Consider the following 16,974-nt stretch of genomic DNA (forward strand, 5'->3'; position numbering starts at 1 on the left):
CACCCCTCTTTTGTGCCTCCATCTCATATCTCCTCAATAACGAATTGCCTGGGGGCAGGGATCATCTTTTTCTGGGTCCCAAGTTTACATATCCCCTGGCACGAAGCTATTTCTCCTTTCTACAGTAACGAATAAGAACAACTAAAACGGTTGGAGTGGCAATTACTTCATTATGAAAAGCTCCAGGCACACAAACGGGACCTGCAGGAAAAGCTGTGATTTAAAAACTAGCACCTGTATAAAGAATTTAGATCTGCAGCGTGGTGGCATGTTCAGATCTTAGCCGTGTTGAAGTGTCTGCTGGGATGCCGAGGCTTGCAGACCTCATGAGATCAGCAGTGAACGCCCGCGGTTGCGGTGTGATGTTCCTTGCCTTAACTTCTCAGCTCTCCTGTTGGTTGTGAAGAACGCAAAAAGGCAGCAAATTTAATCAAGCAGCTTGAACTAAGCAGAAAGTATGCCTATGTTTTACACTCTGACCTACTCTGAAAGTGGGGGTGAGGTGGTAAATGAGATTAATTAAGGAATCCCTCTGGATTTAGCATGCTCAGGTTTGACAGTTTCTCCTCTGGAGGATATTTTGCAGTGGACTTGGTAGATTGAGGACAGCAGTCCAATCAGTGAAGCACTGGCATTACTAATGTGTTTTATTAATAATTTCTGTTGTAGTGCCACACTTACGATATGCCTAAGGAAGAAGAAATATCAGACAGCCACTTACTTCCACAAAACATTGTATAAGAGATGTGAGGAGACCAGGCCAGGTTGGTTAGACAGTAGAAGGTAGATTTTTTTTTTCTCCCAAACCTCCCAGTAAGTTTCAGTTCACTGATAACTAAAGTTGCAGGGCTCTGATTGCTGGTGAACTCCAGCCTAAGCTGCTTATCTTTAAATGCTAAAATCAGCCTAGATTAAATTTTGATGTTTCAGATCCACTAAGCCCTGCTGGGTCCTCACCTGCCGAACCAGTGCACATCAGGTGCGAGGGGTCTGGCACCCCATGGCATAACACAGCCTTGATCCAGATGCAGACATCTCCATGCAGAGAAAGTGTGGGGATAGAGAAAGAGGAAACCATCGTTATCAGTGTGGGGGATCTTCATATCTCATAGGGTTGTTCCCTCAGGATTCAGTTTGTGAAACAGAAGCTGTTTGCCTTGCCCTGGTTTTCAATGAGAGACTGGATTCACTGGAAGAGGTGTGATTTTGGTTAGGGCAACTAATAGAGTTGGAAAAGAGAGATGAACTTTCAGGTATGCAGGTCCTTCCTCCCTTCAGAAATGGCAAAATTAAATGTGTGTAGAGTGTGGGGAGAAATTGGTCTGTATTTTTTTTATGTCAAACAACTAAATAGAAGACGTGAACAAAGAGAGAGGAGACAGTCATGCAGGGAAGAGACAGACTGGCAAGGACCTGCGTTTTTGGAATGGGTCTCAGCAGGAGGCTAGTTTAGGATTCGTTTTCTCAGTGCTTGCTGAGGAGATTTCACTTGGTAAAGCTAGGAGAGATTTCCTACCACAGCCCCTTGGTCAGACACAAATTTATCTCAGTGTGTTTTGGAGTGGGCTTTTAAACGTGAAACTTTTTGTTCTTTTTGAAAACATTAGTGGGGTAAGTTGTTGCATGTAAAGTCTTCCAACCCTTATGGAAATTATGAATTAAATGAAATGGTAGTCTGAAACACTTTAAAATTACAGCAAAGAGATTGGGAGTGAGAGAGAGCTCGGGGCATCAGAGCTGGAGCAGGTGGTGAGTTTTGGACATGACTGATTTCTTAGTCATCTTGTGGAAGGGTCACTTCTACAGCACATCAGTGACTTTTTCATAGTGATAAGGAACTCTTCAGCTGCTTTGGATCAGTAATATTCCACATGGCACTGATATCTAAGAGCATTGTGTAGCTGGAGCACATCTCGGGACAGGGGAGCTGTGCCGTGAGGATGGTAGGCACACAAGGAGCATCGGAATGACCATGCTCCACCAGGTCTGTTGTTTCTGCTGCTCACGATATCTCACCACAGTGCTTCAGGAGGACACCTCTGCGCAGCCTGCGAAGCAAGGATGCAACGTTGCTGGCTTATGACAAGTAGGTGCTGCTTGGTCCCTGCAAGCGATCAGCTTGTGGTAACTCAGAGTGTGATGGCTAGTTGTGTTTAGGCATTGCTGATTCTTCCTGTTGTTAACGTTAGAACTCTTGAGCTCTTTGGTGAGGAGGAATGGAAAGTTTTAATGAAGATTTCAGAATTTAGTCTCAAATCACAAACTTTTCTTTCAGATGCAGGGAAAAAAAAAAAAGTTGAGACTTAAACATACAACTTTTCCGGTGTGAAATGAAGCTGTGGTTTACGAGCAGCTTGCTGCACCCTTTTCTTTGCAAAGCTGCAGCACTGAAGGGGTTTGGAGAATGTCAAGTGCAACAGTCATGTGCCCGACGCTCACACACCATCTTTTCACTGTAGCTGCATGTTTCCAGTGCAGCAGCCAATACTGCGCTCTATTCTGGATACTCCTCGTGTAAACACCACGTACCTTAAAATAGATTTTCCTTAAAATACAGTTTGCAAACCACAGCTGCTCCTGCACGCTCATCTCTCCAGGTGTAGCCCTTTAAACTGATTGCTAGGTCAGAAATCTCCATAACGCCAGTGCTCATCGATACCTGAGCCGAGAGCTTGATACAAGACCAGAATGTGCTAAGGCTTTGCTCTGGGCACCTGCCTTGCTTTGCACAGGCTTCCCGCACCTTCTCTCTCGGTGCTGCAGAGCTGGGACGTGCAGACACTTGGTAAATCAGCAACCAACGACGCCATCTTTTGGGGACTGGTGACAATTCACTCCTGCAGAAAGCAGACCGATTTTGCTGCAGCTGGATTTGGGAGAAAACAGGTTGGTTTGCTGCCGCTACGATCTCCTGCATAGCACGGAAACCTGAGGTTCAGTCCAGAACTACAGAAAGGCTTCACATCTCTTAGCACCTCTCCTTAGAAGAAAAAGTGATGGTCAATATCGCTCTGGTGCACCAGTTTTTGTCTGAAGAGCAGTTCCAGTCTTTAACTGGTGAACTGGGCCCGTGATCCCACTTCCAATTCACATTTTCCGTTGCAGTCCCCATTCCCAGAATCACATTTCTGTTGGTTTTGAGGCACTGTGTGGCTTTGGGCTTCTAGTTCAGCCCCCTCCTAACCCCCCCAGCTCTCATAGCCTTGGTGTTATCCCCACAGCCTGACTTCTCCCGTCTCCATCAGTTCAGAGTCTTGTCACAGCTGGTCTGCTTCCTTGATGCACGCTGATTATTTTCCCTGAAGACCTTGGGCAGGAATGCCTGGTGGAGATACCCCAAGGAACTTCTGGGGCTGTTTGTGCAGCGTGGGAGGACTTTCACAGACTGCTCTGGGAAAATACTGCTGGTACCCGTATCTGGTATTGCTGTGCATCTTCCCTGTCAACATCTTAGAGAGGGAACTTTAATTTCGGGGGTTGGTTACAGCTAGGGGAACGGAGTTGGTCCCATTTCTGATTGTCCACCCCTCCTGCTGGTGCTGCTGCCCGTATGGGAACCCATGGCTTTCCTGGGATGACTTGCTTCATCTATTCTGTGGTCCTATTGCTAGTGTTGGCTGGCTTGTACCAGTTGGTATTTCTTCTAGATTTTGCATTTACTTGGAAAAAAACCAACAACACACACACACACACAAAAACCCCCTCACTGTAGAATTAAAGCTGTGAAGACACAACCCTCAAACAGGATATCTTATTCAAAAGAAACCGGGGAGGGGAAGGGGGGTGCGAAGAGATCGGTGTGTCAAGAAGCAGCAGCTGGGTTAATGTGCCCCTTGCCATCACCAAAACAAGCTGAATTCGGTGCTAAGTTTCACTTTTGACAGCCTGATGCCCACCGTGGCTGTGAAGAGAAGTGTTTTGTTGCTGGTTTTGCACACCTGGTCTCCTAAAAATGCTGCTCTCGCTGTGTTCGTGATGTCGGGCTCGACAGCCGTGTAACAATTCACATTTAAGACACAAACTGCAAATATTACTTCTATGCATGTTAATTTACTCATATTTACGCCTTGTAAATACAGAACTGTGGAAGGGGCTTTCAGAGACTGGGCAGTAGGGGGGCAGGTGCAGTTCAGATCAGATGAATGAGAAGTGGAGCGTACAAGGAAAAACACTCCTCACTTTGCTGTAAAATGAGTCACTCAGGAGTGGAAGTTTGGGTTAAGGCTGATAAACATCAATTCAGTGCTCGGCAGCAAAACCAAATCAGATGTTAGGAGGCAGGAAAGGAATTGGGTATAAAATAACAAAGCTGTGTCCCTGTGTGGTCCAATCCGTGGCCCCATGCACTGAACAAATCCTTGAACGCCGTGAGCTGGCCTCACTCGGCCTCAAAGAGGGGACTCAGAGTAGTAACAGGGCCTGAAAAGGTTCAGAAAAGGGCAAAAAGGAGGGTCAGGCAGCTGAGAGGGATGTTGCGTGGGCAGGCTGGGCTTCCTTGGCCCGAAAATAGCTGATTTAAATGAACATTCACTAGAGGTCTCCAGAATTGTGACTGGCAGGAGGGAGCAGAGAGGGGATGATTGCTCGCTGCCTCTCCTGATCCATGCGGAAGGTAAGGGGCAGCAGATGAAGCTGGTGAGGGTCAGGTTCAAAGCAGAAGCCATCCTTCGCCCGGGGATATCCTCGCCAAGGGGCTCTGAGGATGCAGAGCCTGGACAAGTGCTTGGAAGGGAGGTCCACCGTGGTTACTCAACAGATAGCAGCAGGCTCAGGGGATCTTTTTAGTTAAAAACAGGCAGAACACTCGGGGGATGTATCATGTACAACAGTCCTGTCAGTGTTTATGAGCTGTCTGCTTGGAGGCACAGTAGTCTTTGCTACCTTTGTACCTTTGCTCTACCCCAAACCAGTCATTTTTAGGCTCTGAAATACGAGACCTCATTAAAGCGTGTAATTTTTGTTTGCTACAAAGCTCCACGTCTCTTTCTTCTGAACCACTGCTGTTTTTCCAATTATCTCCTTCTTTAGAGCAGCACAGTTAAATCTTGCTGAGCTGTCGGCCTGGCACAAGGACGTGTACCCCCAGGAAGGAACCCGGCAGCGCTGCATCCCTCTCCCAGCATCTCTGAACCCCTGACAGTGAAGGAGCAGGGCAGGGTCCAACTCCTTCATGCGGTTACCGTTGCACAGAGGAAGAAACCATCTTCTGGGTGTGTATACATTCGGTGTAGAGGGGATGAGCACGCACTGCCTGTGGCTTTCCAACCCGTGTCTCCAGCTGGGTAAGGTGGCAGAGAACAGGCTGGGGGTGCTGGAGCCTCACGTGGCCCTGCAGGGCATCAGCCTTCAGCCCTGCAGGCTCGGGAAATTGTGTGTGTTCCCGAAGAGAGACACGTCTAAATTATGCTCAAGTTGTCCTGGGTATGGTAGCGATGGGTGAGTCAGACGGCAGCAGACCGACCTGAGGGAGGGTGTGTGTTGCAGAAATGGCTTTTCCACTGCTGCTCAGACTCATTTCCTCTTGCATCGAGATGACTCGAGACATGTTTTAATAACAGCACGGTCATCTGCTCGCTGCTTATTGCTCAGGGCAGGAATACGCAATCCCAGACCCCAGGAATATTTTGCCTTTTTTTTTTTTTTTTTTTGGAGAGACCGCTAGGAAATATCCCAACTTGAATTCTGCATTCGGTGCTGGTGTTAAGGCATGGTATTTTAAAGCCTTTTTGCTGGGTGCAAGCCCAGCCCAGCATCTTTCCCCGAGACCTCGGCCAGCGAGGTGACCTCGCGCTTGTGGCAGACGGAGGTTGCACCCTGAGCTCTGCCGAGGATGGGTGCTGGTTCCCCCTGGGACCTGCAGGGCTGAGCGAGGGGACGGGACCCCCCCACACCCCAGCATCTGCTCCGTCGGTGGTACCTGGAGAGACATCAGATACGGTGGGACCTGCGGGGGGTCTCTGCCTTGGGATGAGGATGCAGAAGATGGTGCAGAAGAGCCCCCGGCTTCTCCGAGGATGCTCCGAGGGTCCCCAGCACTTCGTGTCGGACATGTCGCGGTGGTGAGCACCGGCCCGTGGCAGGAGGGCGGTTTTCCTGTCCTGCTGCAAATGTTTACAGCATGGGGAGAGTTTTGTTGCATGTGGGAGAACCCTTGGGATGAACGTGTGTCACGCAGAGGTAAGTAATCTCGCCTGTTGGCAGGGCGTATGCAAAATACGCAAAATGCATGTTTTATACGCTCATTTTTAACTAAATCTGATATGTACTCCACTTAAATGACCGCTGAGGTACCAAATGTCTGTATGTATCAACATCTCTGTGCTGCATGCACTCAGTAATACCTGCAGCTTCTGTGCGACCTCAGCATTCATGCAAGGAAACGTTGTAAGGTCCAGGAAAACACAGGCCACCAGTACTCAGGCAGTAAATTTTGCAGGTTTTGTGTTCCTGCAGCTATGCCGTTTCTGTCTGCAGCGACGGCACTTGGGATGTGCTCGTTTTGGGAGTGCTGGAGCGCCGACAGTGCAGCCCAGCTACAGAAGAACGGGAAAGGGAACGGCAGAGGAGGAGGGAACGTGACCCAGCACCCCCGTCTCTGCTCCTGAGAGCAGCTCTCCCCTGGGCTCTGTGTTCGCATGAAGGAGGCAGCTGAGATAAGGAGGCAGAGCGCCGCAGCCTTGGCAGCCCGGCCAGACACCAGCGTTTTCCCAAAAAAGCATTTCTCAGGTGTCCTGCGCCATTCTGCAGCGCTGCTCCTGGTCCCTCTCATTCCTGAGTTCACCGCCACGGCCAAATTTTTCTCCTGGTTTTTCTAGGGGTGTCTGTCAAAACTTATTTAACTGTCAGCATATATAAAATCATACATGTGTAACTACACAAACAGTGGACATTAAACGGCTCTGGATGCTCAGAAGTCCTGCTGTGCACCTGTTTTCCCCGCAGTGAGGAGATGCGCAATCGCCAGCAACCCCGCACCGAGCCGTTCTGAGTGAGGACAGGCTGAGAAATGGCTGGGCTCCTCAAAGTAAGAATGACAAACCCAGCGCTCCCAATAGTCAATTAGTGGCTGAGATATTCTGGAAAGATCAATGACATATTTTGAATTAATCGACGAAAGTTTTACAGAAGCAATAACAATATTCCCTGCAATGCCTAACCTGTGTATCTGCTCTGACTATTGCAAGATATGCACGCGCTATTTATTCAAATAACAACTCTAGTCTTTTTTTCCTAGTATAACAAGGAATAAAACGTATTCAGTATGTGGCGGATCATTGCAATGTGTTGTTTCTGACCTCTTTTACAACTCCTTGCCCGCTGATTGATGGGTGTGGGCTCGAGGTAGGGAACTCTTTGTATTCTCCTTGTCCTGTTTGAAGGCACTTTGTCTTTGTCAGACCTCGTGCCGTGTCTCCTGGTGCCATTTGTGTGACATCGTTTAGCCGCCGATCGAGGGCTCGGGGCTCTCGGTGTTAAATCCCATCATTTTTCCCTTCTCCTGGCAGGAGGAGGGAGCAGAAGGCTGGCAGCTCTTTGGGAGGAAATACAGAAGGAGGAAGAAATTAGGGAGGACATCACGCCGGGGTGATGCTACCACTCTGATGCCATCTCCGTGTCTCTTCCCCCTCCCTCCACGGACCCGGCTTTGCGGCTGGCTCGGGCTCGCTGCCATCAGCGGTGGCCCCGCAGCGTTTTTCCGCGGGGTTTCACTACTGAAGTGCCCCCGTCCCCCCTCGCCTCGCAGCGCCCTGAGCTTTGGCTGCTCTTGTCGTTGTGCTTTCCACAGCGAGGAGGGTAGGAAAGGAAAAAAAAAAAAAAACAGCTGCAAATGCCGGGGGCTCGTTTTCTCAGATGTGAAAGCCTCTTTTCATTAGCGTTTCTATTTCTTTCGTGCGTGTGCTCTGGAAAAAAAAATCTGTGAAAGGGGGGCGATTTTTCCACCGGCTCTCGCATTTGTGAGACCTGCTGCTCAGATCTCTGAGCGCGACGGAGGTTTGCTGCCTGAAAATACTCTATTGGTGATCAGAGGCATCACCGGATTATTTTTTTTTTTCATAGTTTCCATTGATAAAGTGCGCGAAGCTGCCTTTCGAAAGGAGGTGCAACCTCGGCTGCTGCTGTCCCCTCTGTCCTCATTGCACGCAGCTGAGGTGCAGCTTAGGGTGTTGTTTTTTTTTAATTTTATTTATTTATTTATTTATTTATTTATTTTTACCAGCTGTAAGGGAGCAGCAAAACCAAACTGGGGCACTCAGAAATTAAGCGAATTCCTCACTGCCTGTTACCGTTACTCACCCGTGGGCAGGGAGCCGAGAGGCGAACACCGATCCAAAACATTTATTTTTGCCGGAATCAACCTTTGCACACGGACAGCTTCAAAGGGGTTTCCTTATAGTTATTGCCTAAGGATTGCATGTTGTAAAAAATCACCTGCCCAGCACACCAAGCACGCAGCCAGTGCCACGCATGTGCCCGGCGCATCAGCGGCACGGATGCTGCTGTACCCCAGCCACCACAGCCACTGTGCCCCACGGATGTGGCACTGCCACTGCGGGCTGATTTTTCTCCTGGAAATGAAATAAAAAGGGCTTTTCCTAAGCAGTGAGCTGCGGCGAGCATGGCAGAGCCGTGTGCTCAGCACCCCCGGGTGCCCCAGGGGCTCAGCGTCCCCGCAGCCAGGGCAGGATCGTCCCTGGCCGTGCCGTTGGGCTCCTCCGCTTGTTATCAGCGGCTGTTTTGCCAGGTGCTCGGCCTTGGGACGTGGCTGTGTCTGCCTTCCTCTCCCCCTCCTGCCTGTTTGCAGGCTCCCGTGGGAGCCGAGCCCCCCCGGCCCTGCTCCCCCGGGGGCTCGGTGCGTGCTTTAACCCTTGCTCGCTCCCAGGCGCAGCCGGCGACTCCTTGCCGTGCCCACAGCCCCTTGCTGACCCCATCCTGCCCAAAGCGGGGCCAGGAGACGGCAGCCTGTGCAGCTGAGCAGTGCTTTTACCACTTCTACCAGCCGCTAACACCTTTACGAGGTGCGCAGTAACCTTCCCCCGCCGGCTGCTCCTGACGTTTTCCTCACCAAAGTCATCGACCAGCACTAGCAGGAGGAAGCCCAGAGCACCGAGGTGCCGTCCCGTGGGGGAGCACAGAGAGCCCAGGCGCTCCCAGAGCATCTTTCGAGCCTGGCTGCGTCCCTTTGGTGCCCCAGCCCTGGTGCAGGGGCTCGCCCCGCTCCTCTAAGGCTCCTTGAGACAGGCTCAGCACGTTGCAGGATCTGGCCCAGTCTAATTATCAGCTGCTGCGTCAGGGAAAAAGCTTAAAATCACGGTCCATCGCAGGACGGAAACGTACAGGTCCCACCACAAGTCCTCTCTTCAACATCCCTGCCACGTCACATCCAGGCAGGGCTCAGCACCGGGCGGGGGCTGCTCCGTACCTTTTCCCAGCAGGATTTACTGCCTGTGGATGCGACGCCACAGCCTCCGCCGCAGCCCTGAGGAGAGACGAGGCCGGTCAGGGTCAGCGTGGGGTGCCCCCGACCCCCCATTTTTCTCCCCAAATTCCCTCTCCTGGGATGACCCCGGTGCTTACGGTAGAAGCGGCGGGCGGTGGGCACCACGCTCAGCAGGAGGATCAGGGCGCCGGCGGCCAGCGGGACCCAGACCAGGGGGCTGCAGGCACCTGGAAATAGGGGGGGGGGACGCGGTGTGGTGCTGCCCCTCCGGCTCAGCACGTGGGCACCGTCCTGCCCAGGTGATGGAGCGTGGGGTGGGCAGGGAGAAAAGCAGCTCAGGACCTCGGGGGGGGGTGGAGGACAGGAGGGGGTGTCCCTTGGGGATGCGTTAAGCCGAAGGCATCGGGGGGAACATAGCCACGGAAACCTTTTTTGTGGCATCCTCGCTGGGGCAGAAATCCACCTGGTGCTGCACCCGGGGGGGGCTGCACACACAGAGGGCACCAGAGATAAATGGGAATCCGTCCTGGCCCTAAACCCCCCTGTAACCCAGGGCATCGCTCCTGAGGACAGCTCAGCCCAGAACCCTCCCCGAGGCGGCCGGAGCCGACGCGTTTCTGTACCTCTGCTGCCCACGGCTTTGCTTTTGGGTTTGCACCGTGAGGGTCTCCTGGTGAGCGGGGCCAGCGTGGACGTGGAAGGCGGAGGCAAAACATCAACTGGGAAAGAGGGAGAAGGGCGTCAGTGTCACACCGAGCACAGCAGCAGGTGGGGCTGGGAACTGTGGCTTTTGAAGCTAAATCCTTTGTGGAGTCACAGAACGGTTTGGGTTGGAAGGGACCCTAAAGCCCACCCGGCTCCAGCCCCCTGCCATGGGCAGGGACACCTCCCAGCAACCCGGGCTGCCCCCAGCCCCATCCAGCCTGGCCTTGGGCACCTCCAAGGCAGAGAAGAGGGAAATTTCCCCGGGCTTCACTTACTGCCAGGCCCAGCCCCACCAGCACGGCCCCGCAGCCAGAAATAAGCACCCATTATTTATTTTAAAGTTCTGCGTTGCTGCCCGTCGGGGGCTAACCCCGTGCTCTTTACCCGTGAGCACAGGGAATGGGATCTCAGCAGCATGGGACGTTTTCTGGGGTCCCTGAATCCTTACCATATTCACGTTGTTGCTCAGAACTGTGTTTATTTCCTAATAAAATTTGGACTTAAAGGGGCTTAAGGGTGATTTATTTTATTGTGGGTACTGAAGGGAAAAAAGAACGAGTCCAGCGGGGCCGGAGTCCTCCCCAGCCACCTGCTGGGGTTTAGTTTTACATCAGAGCGGCCTTGAGCATGCCGAATTTCAGGCATGTTTTTCATGCCTTGCTTTTGGGACATAGATAAGTACATAGCTGATTAAAAAACAGCTCTCTGTTATCTGAAAGCAGCTTTCCTTCTAGCCAGCAAGGATCCAAAAGGGATTTCTGAGGCAGCTCAGTGAATGAGAGGTGCAGGGCATACGTGTAAAAAGGAGGAAAGGGAAGTTTTAGAGCCAGCAACCACAGCTGCAGCTTGGTTAAATAAGTTATTTCTGTCCCTAAAAGCTCCCAAGGAAAGGGCTGGAGCCTGCTTTGGACACACGAGTGTTCCTGTGCCACCCCTGCTCCGTGCTGGGGGAGAACTGGGCTGAGGGGAGCTGCTGTGGGACCTGGGCTTTGCCTCAGGCGACCTGCAGACAGATGCCGGGTGGAACAAATCCCAAATAAATCCCTTGTGTGAAGGACAGGCTCGAAACCTGCCACCGGACCCAACCCCAGGGGCGATGTCCCCTGGCTTTGAGCTGCCTTTGTCACCTGGAGAAGGGTACGGCGAGCCAGAGCGTGGACGGACCTGGGAGATGAGCAGGGCACAAACCCAAACTCTCACCTAAAGTACTGTGGGGGGGGTAGCAAGAAGCAGGGCATGCCAGCACTGGGGGCTGAATGGCTCCCCAGGGAAACCCTAAAACGCTCGGGCCAAGGCAGAGCTCACGGCACGACCACAGCAGTGGTGGCAGAAGGACTGCCCATGCCGCTGCCCTGCAGTGCAGCTGTTTGCTGTCATTTCTGCTTATCCCCTTCACAGATCTCTTTGTGAAACCCCCCCAGAGCCCCAGCCTTGTATCCCAAACCTGTAAAAACCATCTACCACCACACATCCCCTCGTCGCAGCCCACCGCCGGCACCTTTTGGCGCCCCGGGGGCGATGCTCACCCACGCTGAGCCTGGTGCCGCTGCCCAGGATGAGCTCGGAGGACTGGGAGATGGAGCAGTAGTACATGCCCGCGTCCGAGGCGTGCAGCCGGCCGATGTGCAGGCTGTAGGACTGGGAGCTCGTCCCGCGGACGCTGAACTTCTCCTGGCTGACGTTGACGCCGTAGGTGCTTTTGCCCAGCGAGTTGGAGAACAGCAGGAACTCGAATTGCTGCCGCCCCTGGTTCCAGCGGTACCAGTACACCCCGGTGTGCTCCTTCTTCGTCTGGCAGAGGATGTCCGTGCTGTTGTTAGTTTGGGCTAAAATACGGTCTGGAGTCTGGGACAAACGTAGATTGGCACAGAAACCTACAGAAAGAGCCAGGAATAGATAGCTGTGTATTTTGTTTTTGTTAGAACTGTAGACTCACCTCGGTTGGAAAAGACCTCCAGGATCACCGAGTCCAACCATCAGCCCGACCTGCCGGGTCCCAGCACCAAACCACGTCCCTCGATGCCACATCCACACTTAAATATCTTGTAAATTCCTCCCTCACTTCCCTTCCATGCTAAGAACTCCTTTTGGGGCTCAGTAACACCCGACCAGAGCACATTTGGCAGAAACACCAGTCCGTGCTCCTTCAGAAGCCTTTTTGGGTCCCCAGTTATTTTTTTGGCAAAACCAAGATATTTTGGCAAAACCATATACGACTGCATTTTGCCCCATATCCGCTCCTCTAGAGACGGAGCTCAGTGGCAAAGGGAGGGATGGAGGGATGCTTTTAAGGGTGTGCTAGGGCCTGTATTGGTTGGCATTCTCTCATTTTTTGGAATCTACAGATCCTTTTGAGCTCCTTAACGTATGTTAAGAAGGTGGTGGAGGTGTGGGATATGTGTTAGTCTCCTCCTAAAAAAATGCATCTCTAGGAGTGGCAGGAAAAACTCTGGAAGGGATGGGAAAATTAATGTAAAGGTAAAGGCATTTCAAAGTGAGCCCATTTCATTTTCTATTTATTTTCATGAAGACGGCCTCTTGCTCACAGGAGTTTTGTGATCTGGGGAAGGAGAACGGCTCAAGGGTAGCGGAGGGGTTCAAAAGCTTCCATCTGGCATCGCGCCGCCTTGTTTGGGCTGAGCAAGTTTTGGGGAACAATTATCTCGGCCGAGCTTTGCCCGGGCAGACGCGAGCGGTGTTTGTGTGCGAGAGAGGAGCGAGGCGGTGCGGCCTTGGGGAGCGACAAAGAAGCGGCGTGCAGCCCTTCGTGTTCAGCAAACATCCCACACAGCTGCAGAGACCGAGCGAAAAACACCCTCGGGAGATAAGGCTGCGCTCTCTTCCCCCGCCAGTTTCCCAGGCGTGCTTTACAGCCATGCAGAAAGAGCCCCCCTTTTCCCCCTTTTTGCCTTAAAATGTCCCCATTCCTTCAAAACCCCGTGGAGACACCTGCACGGAAATCGCTTTGCACCTGCAGCCCCATCCCGGTGCCGGCTCTGGCTGGGAGCAGGGGATGGGGCTGGGTTTGCTCCCCATGCGGGCACAGCTCAGAAATGGCCAAGTTTCCCTTTGCAGGTTGCCCGTGCGGGGCACATTCTGATTTTTTGGGGGTTTTCTCTGCAGGGGAGACAGCCAACCTGGTCCGTAATGTGATGCTTTTCTCCCCCAAGTCACTATCTCGTTTTCTTGGTAGTTATTTAATCTTCACAACCCAGCTTCTTGCTGTGACCAACAGGCTCAGGAGGGTATGGGGGGACCCCACCACCGTATGGGGTCAACTGCGTATTCACTATATGTCTGGAACATGTATATATGCTATACATACACACCGACTATAGCATATGCACATCAACTATAGCACATATACATCAATTATAGCACATACACATCAACTACATTTTCGCTCCAGCCCCCTGCAATCCACCGGCAAGCACGTTTTTATGCCACCCGAGTTCTTGCGGAGGCCCCTTGGAAACACTTGGGAGGAAATCTGCCTGGATGTTCATCACCCTGACACTACCCTGGGGGCTGCTTTACCCAGTTACAGGACATCCATTAGCAAAGTGGGACACCGGGGGGGTCGGCGCCTTCCCACTGAATGCCTGCACTGAGGGGGTGCAGTAAAACCAAGCCCTGCGGTGTCTACACCACTAAACATGGCATTATAAATTATTGAGTGGGGAGGCGATAACCTTCTGTAGCTCCATCCTAAGCCTGGATATTTAAGTTCCCCTAACCCAGAGGCATCTCTCTTACCTGGGAGCTGCAGGCAGAGCCAAAGCCAGAGCCACAGCCGCACCATGGTGGCGATGCCCAATGGCCCCAGCGGCTGGGGGATCCTGGGGGACCCCACGCTCCGGGAGGGACCCTCTGGATCCTGCTCTCCTGGTGGGATGGAGGTGACGGTGGCGGCGTGGCTGGCTGTCCCCCGGCTGCGCGCAGATGCCACCGGTGACGTCTGGCGAGGAGCGGAGGCTTCTTCCGTGCCCAGCCCCAAAATCAGGTGTGCGTCAGGCCCCCTGCACCGCACGGGGCTGCCTTGCAGTGTCCTCGGGGAGAGAAAACCCCGAAGTCACTCCGGGCTGGCTTTTTCATTATTTCTTCGTATTTCCCCACGTGGCTTTTCCTTCTCTTTCCAAACCTAGCCCCTAGCAATTAAAGCGTAGCAAGCTAATTCGGAGGGCTTGGCATTAAAAACAAAAGAAGGAAGCAATGAGCTCGGGCTGGTTTCTCCTCTCTTAAAACCAAATCGCTTTCAAAAGGAGAAGACGCAATTTGAGGCGTGCAGCCCTTTTCTTCAGCAGAAGGCAGCAAAATCGGCGGCAGCCGCGGGCGCTGACAAGCAGCGGGTGAGAAGCCATCCTTCTGCAGGAGGCGTTTTGTCCCGGCCCTGGAAAATGCCGAGAGCACCCCTAGCTCTCCATGAAGCACACGCAAGAGGCATCGCAGAAAGCTTTGAAGCCGACAGCACGAAACCTCAAACAAAGGCTGTTTGTTGGCGGCTGACAAACCGCAAAAGTAAGGAAATTCTGCTCGGGCTCCCCACCTGGCCCCGAGCTTCGATACCGAGCGTCTCATACGCAGAAATATTTAAGTCATAAGTGAAATACCAGCGTTGCTTCGAAAGGCCCTGGGTACTGCGAGGTTTGAAGCACGCGGGGTTTGGGATCTGGATGGTGAAACACGTGGTGTGAAATTGCAGGGGAGAAGGGGTGGGAGGGTGGCACAAGCCTTCGATATTTCCATGTTCGGGAAAAAAACAACACGTGTCGTTTGGTGTAATTTTCTTCACTCTCTTCGCCGGGGTTCCCTTTCGGTTTCTGCCCCCTCGCACCCCCACTCGTGCTGCTTGCAGAACCCCTGGGGTGGCTCCGGGGGTTCCCCTGCTCCCGGGGGTCTCACATAGGGGCACGGGGACCCCCCCAAGCGCTTTGAGCTGGCCGACGAACAGGAAAAAATGATTTTGCTCAGTGCAGTTTTGTCTTTGAATTTTTCACCAGATTTTTCTTCGCTGCTCTGACACGCTCCCCCCACCCCCTCCACCCCACCGCCGCTGTTCGATACGATTTCCTGCTCGGAGCGGGCTGCTCTAACCACCCCAAGGCTTGCGGCGAAGGGCTCAGCTGGTAAAATGTAGGGTTGGCTGAATCATCCCCTAACTCCTTCCCGGCAGGAGCAATCCGGAGGTCATTTCGGTGCTTTCAGGCTCGCTTCTGCGCTTTTAAGTGGTCGTTTTCGGTGCTGAGCCCTTGGCGCAGGGTGCTGCTGCCAGCAGGGCAGAGCTGTGCTTGCTGCAGCCCCTGCTCCAGCCACGGCTTCTGCTTGAAGGCATCGACCGGTGCCTTCACCTGGGTGGAGGTGGTGGGACAGCAAGGGGGGGCACCCGGAGGCTGGGGGAGGTTTTGGGGTGGCGGTAGCGGGTTTGGGGTGGCCCCGAGCTGAAGCGACCCCAGCTCAAAGCTGCAAATGAAGGGAAGGGAGAGCAAGGGGCTGGCGGGGAGAGGAGAGGGAGCTGCAGTGCGATAATTTAGATGAGGCAGAGAGATTTTTATTACATTTCCATGGGGTGATGACGTGCAATATTCTCATTAAAGCTGCAGTGAAACCAAAGGGGTAGCCTCAGATGGGGCCAATTCCCCTCATCACTGCCTGCTCTGTTTTCCCCTTATTTCATATCACTCCCATAACTGGCTGTGGGGACTTCTTTTTACCAAGGGGCTTCCTTTAAGAAATGCCCCTGCGGGTGACATTTTCCCTCTAACCCCACGGTAAAGCTGGTGAGCTGCTGTTTGGGGCTGCTGCAATAGCTACGTCCCCCCCATCTCACCATTCTCACTGCTGAAACCCGGACCAAAGTGCTCTCAGAGGTGGCTTTTGTCACCCATACAGCCTTGGGCATGTGGCACGTCTCGCTGAGCAGCAAATGCTGCCACGAGGCTGGTGGCCCGGGCTTGCCTAAGCAGCTACTTGATTTGGGAGGGTTCCCCAGGACGTTAGGGCAGCTTTACAGACCCTTCCCCCTGCAGCGCTTTAACCTAGATGTCTCCAATGGAAAGAGAAAGGAATATTTACAATGTGAAAGCTTAACGAATGTGTTGGAATAATATCTTTTTTTTTTTTTCCCCCCAAAAAATGCCGTTTAGCTATTTACAGACAGCCGAGCAGTTCTCAGGTCCGGGTGCTGCTCCTACACACAGGTGCTGGCAGTGGGATGCCCGTGTCTCCCAGTCCATCGCTAACAAACGCCCAAGCACTGTGGGAGCGCGCCGGTGGCCAGCTGCTGTTTGTCCCATCCCCACATTGTTTGGGGCTGCCGCCCTGGGAAGAAAATAGAGGAGGGAGAAAGTTTGTGATTTGAACTGGTCCGGTACCACAACAAGATGTGTCGGTGACCTTGCCAGGGTACAGCGGCTCCCGTGGGACCGCAGTCACGAGCGGTTGGCTCATGGCTGGGGCAAGATGGGGGGGGGGGGGATTTTGAATTTTTGTGCATTTGTGTAATTTGGCTGTACAGTTCCTAGCGGGATTTAATTCTTAAGTTTCTGAAATGAAAGACATTCATCCCTGTCCCCTGCCCAGCCACCTCCCTGCCCTGTCTCGGCGCTCTCCCTTCAGATCTGCTCCTTGCCCATCCCCTCTGCTTCTTCTCAGAGCACAGCCTCTGCACCTCACCCTGCCAGCACTAATTCCCTGCTCCTTTGCCAGCTGCGTTACATTTTTTTACTCTCTATTTCCCCCTACGATTTTTTTTTTTTTCCCAGCAAATCGTTTGCTTTTGAGGGGTAGGAGCAAAGCATCAAGAAAGAAGAAAGGGGTCTGCAGATGAGAAG

At 52.7% G+C, this 16,974-nt stretch overlaps 1 protein-coding gene across 1 annotated transcript; it reads right to left on the reverse strand.

Moving 5' to 3' along the window:
• Window positions 1-8,322: 8,322 nt before the first annotated feature.
• On the reverse strand, window positions 8,323-14,737 carry CD8B (CD8 subunit beta). Its single transcript, XM_083833052.1, has 5 exons — window positions 13,901-14,737; window positions 11,671-12,018; window positions 10,063-10,158; window positions 9,577-9,666; window positions 8,323-9,478 (listed from the first exon to the last, which is right to left on the reverse strand). Exons 1-5 carry the CDS (start codon window positions 13,944-13,946, stop codon window positions 9,438-9,440), a joined length of 621 nt encoding a protein of 206 aa, XP_083689178.1. The 5' UTR covers window positions 13,947-14,737; the 3' UTR covers window positions 8,323-9,437.
• Between the last annotated feature and the right edge of the window lie 2,237 nt (window positions 14,738-16,974).

This window comes from Anser anser (genome assembly GCF_964211835.1).
Source record: "Anser anser genome assembly, chromosome: 4".
Taxonomy (NCBI): domain Eukaryota; kingdom Metazoa; phylum Chordata; class Aves; order Anseriformes; family Anatidae; genus Anser; species Anser anser.

Bases quoted from the DNA above. Each gene is read 5' to 3' on its own strand.
- CD8B (XM_083833052.1), bottom strand. From the start codon at position 13,946: ATGGTGCGGCTGTGGCTCTGGCTTTGGCTCTGCCTGCAGCTCCCAG. The intron at 12,019-13,900 runs GTAAGAGAGATG...CTCTTTCTGTAG, and splicing joins GCTCTGCCTGCAGCTCCCAG to GTTTCTGTGCCAATCTACGT. The intron at 9,667-10,062 runs GTACAGAAACGC...CCCTATTTCCAG, and splicing joins CAAAGCCGTGGGCAGCAGAG to GTGCCTGCAGCCCCCTGGTC.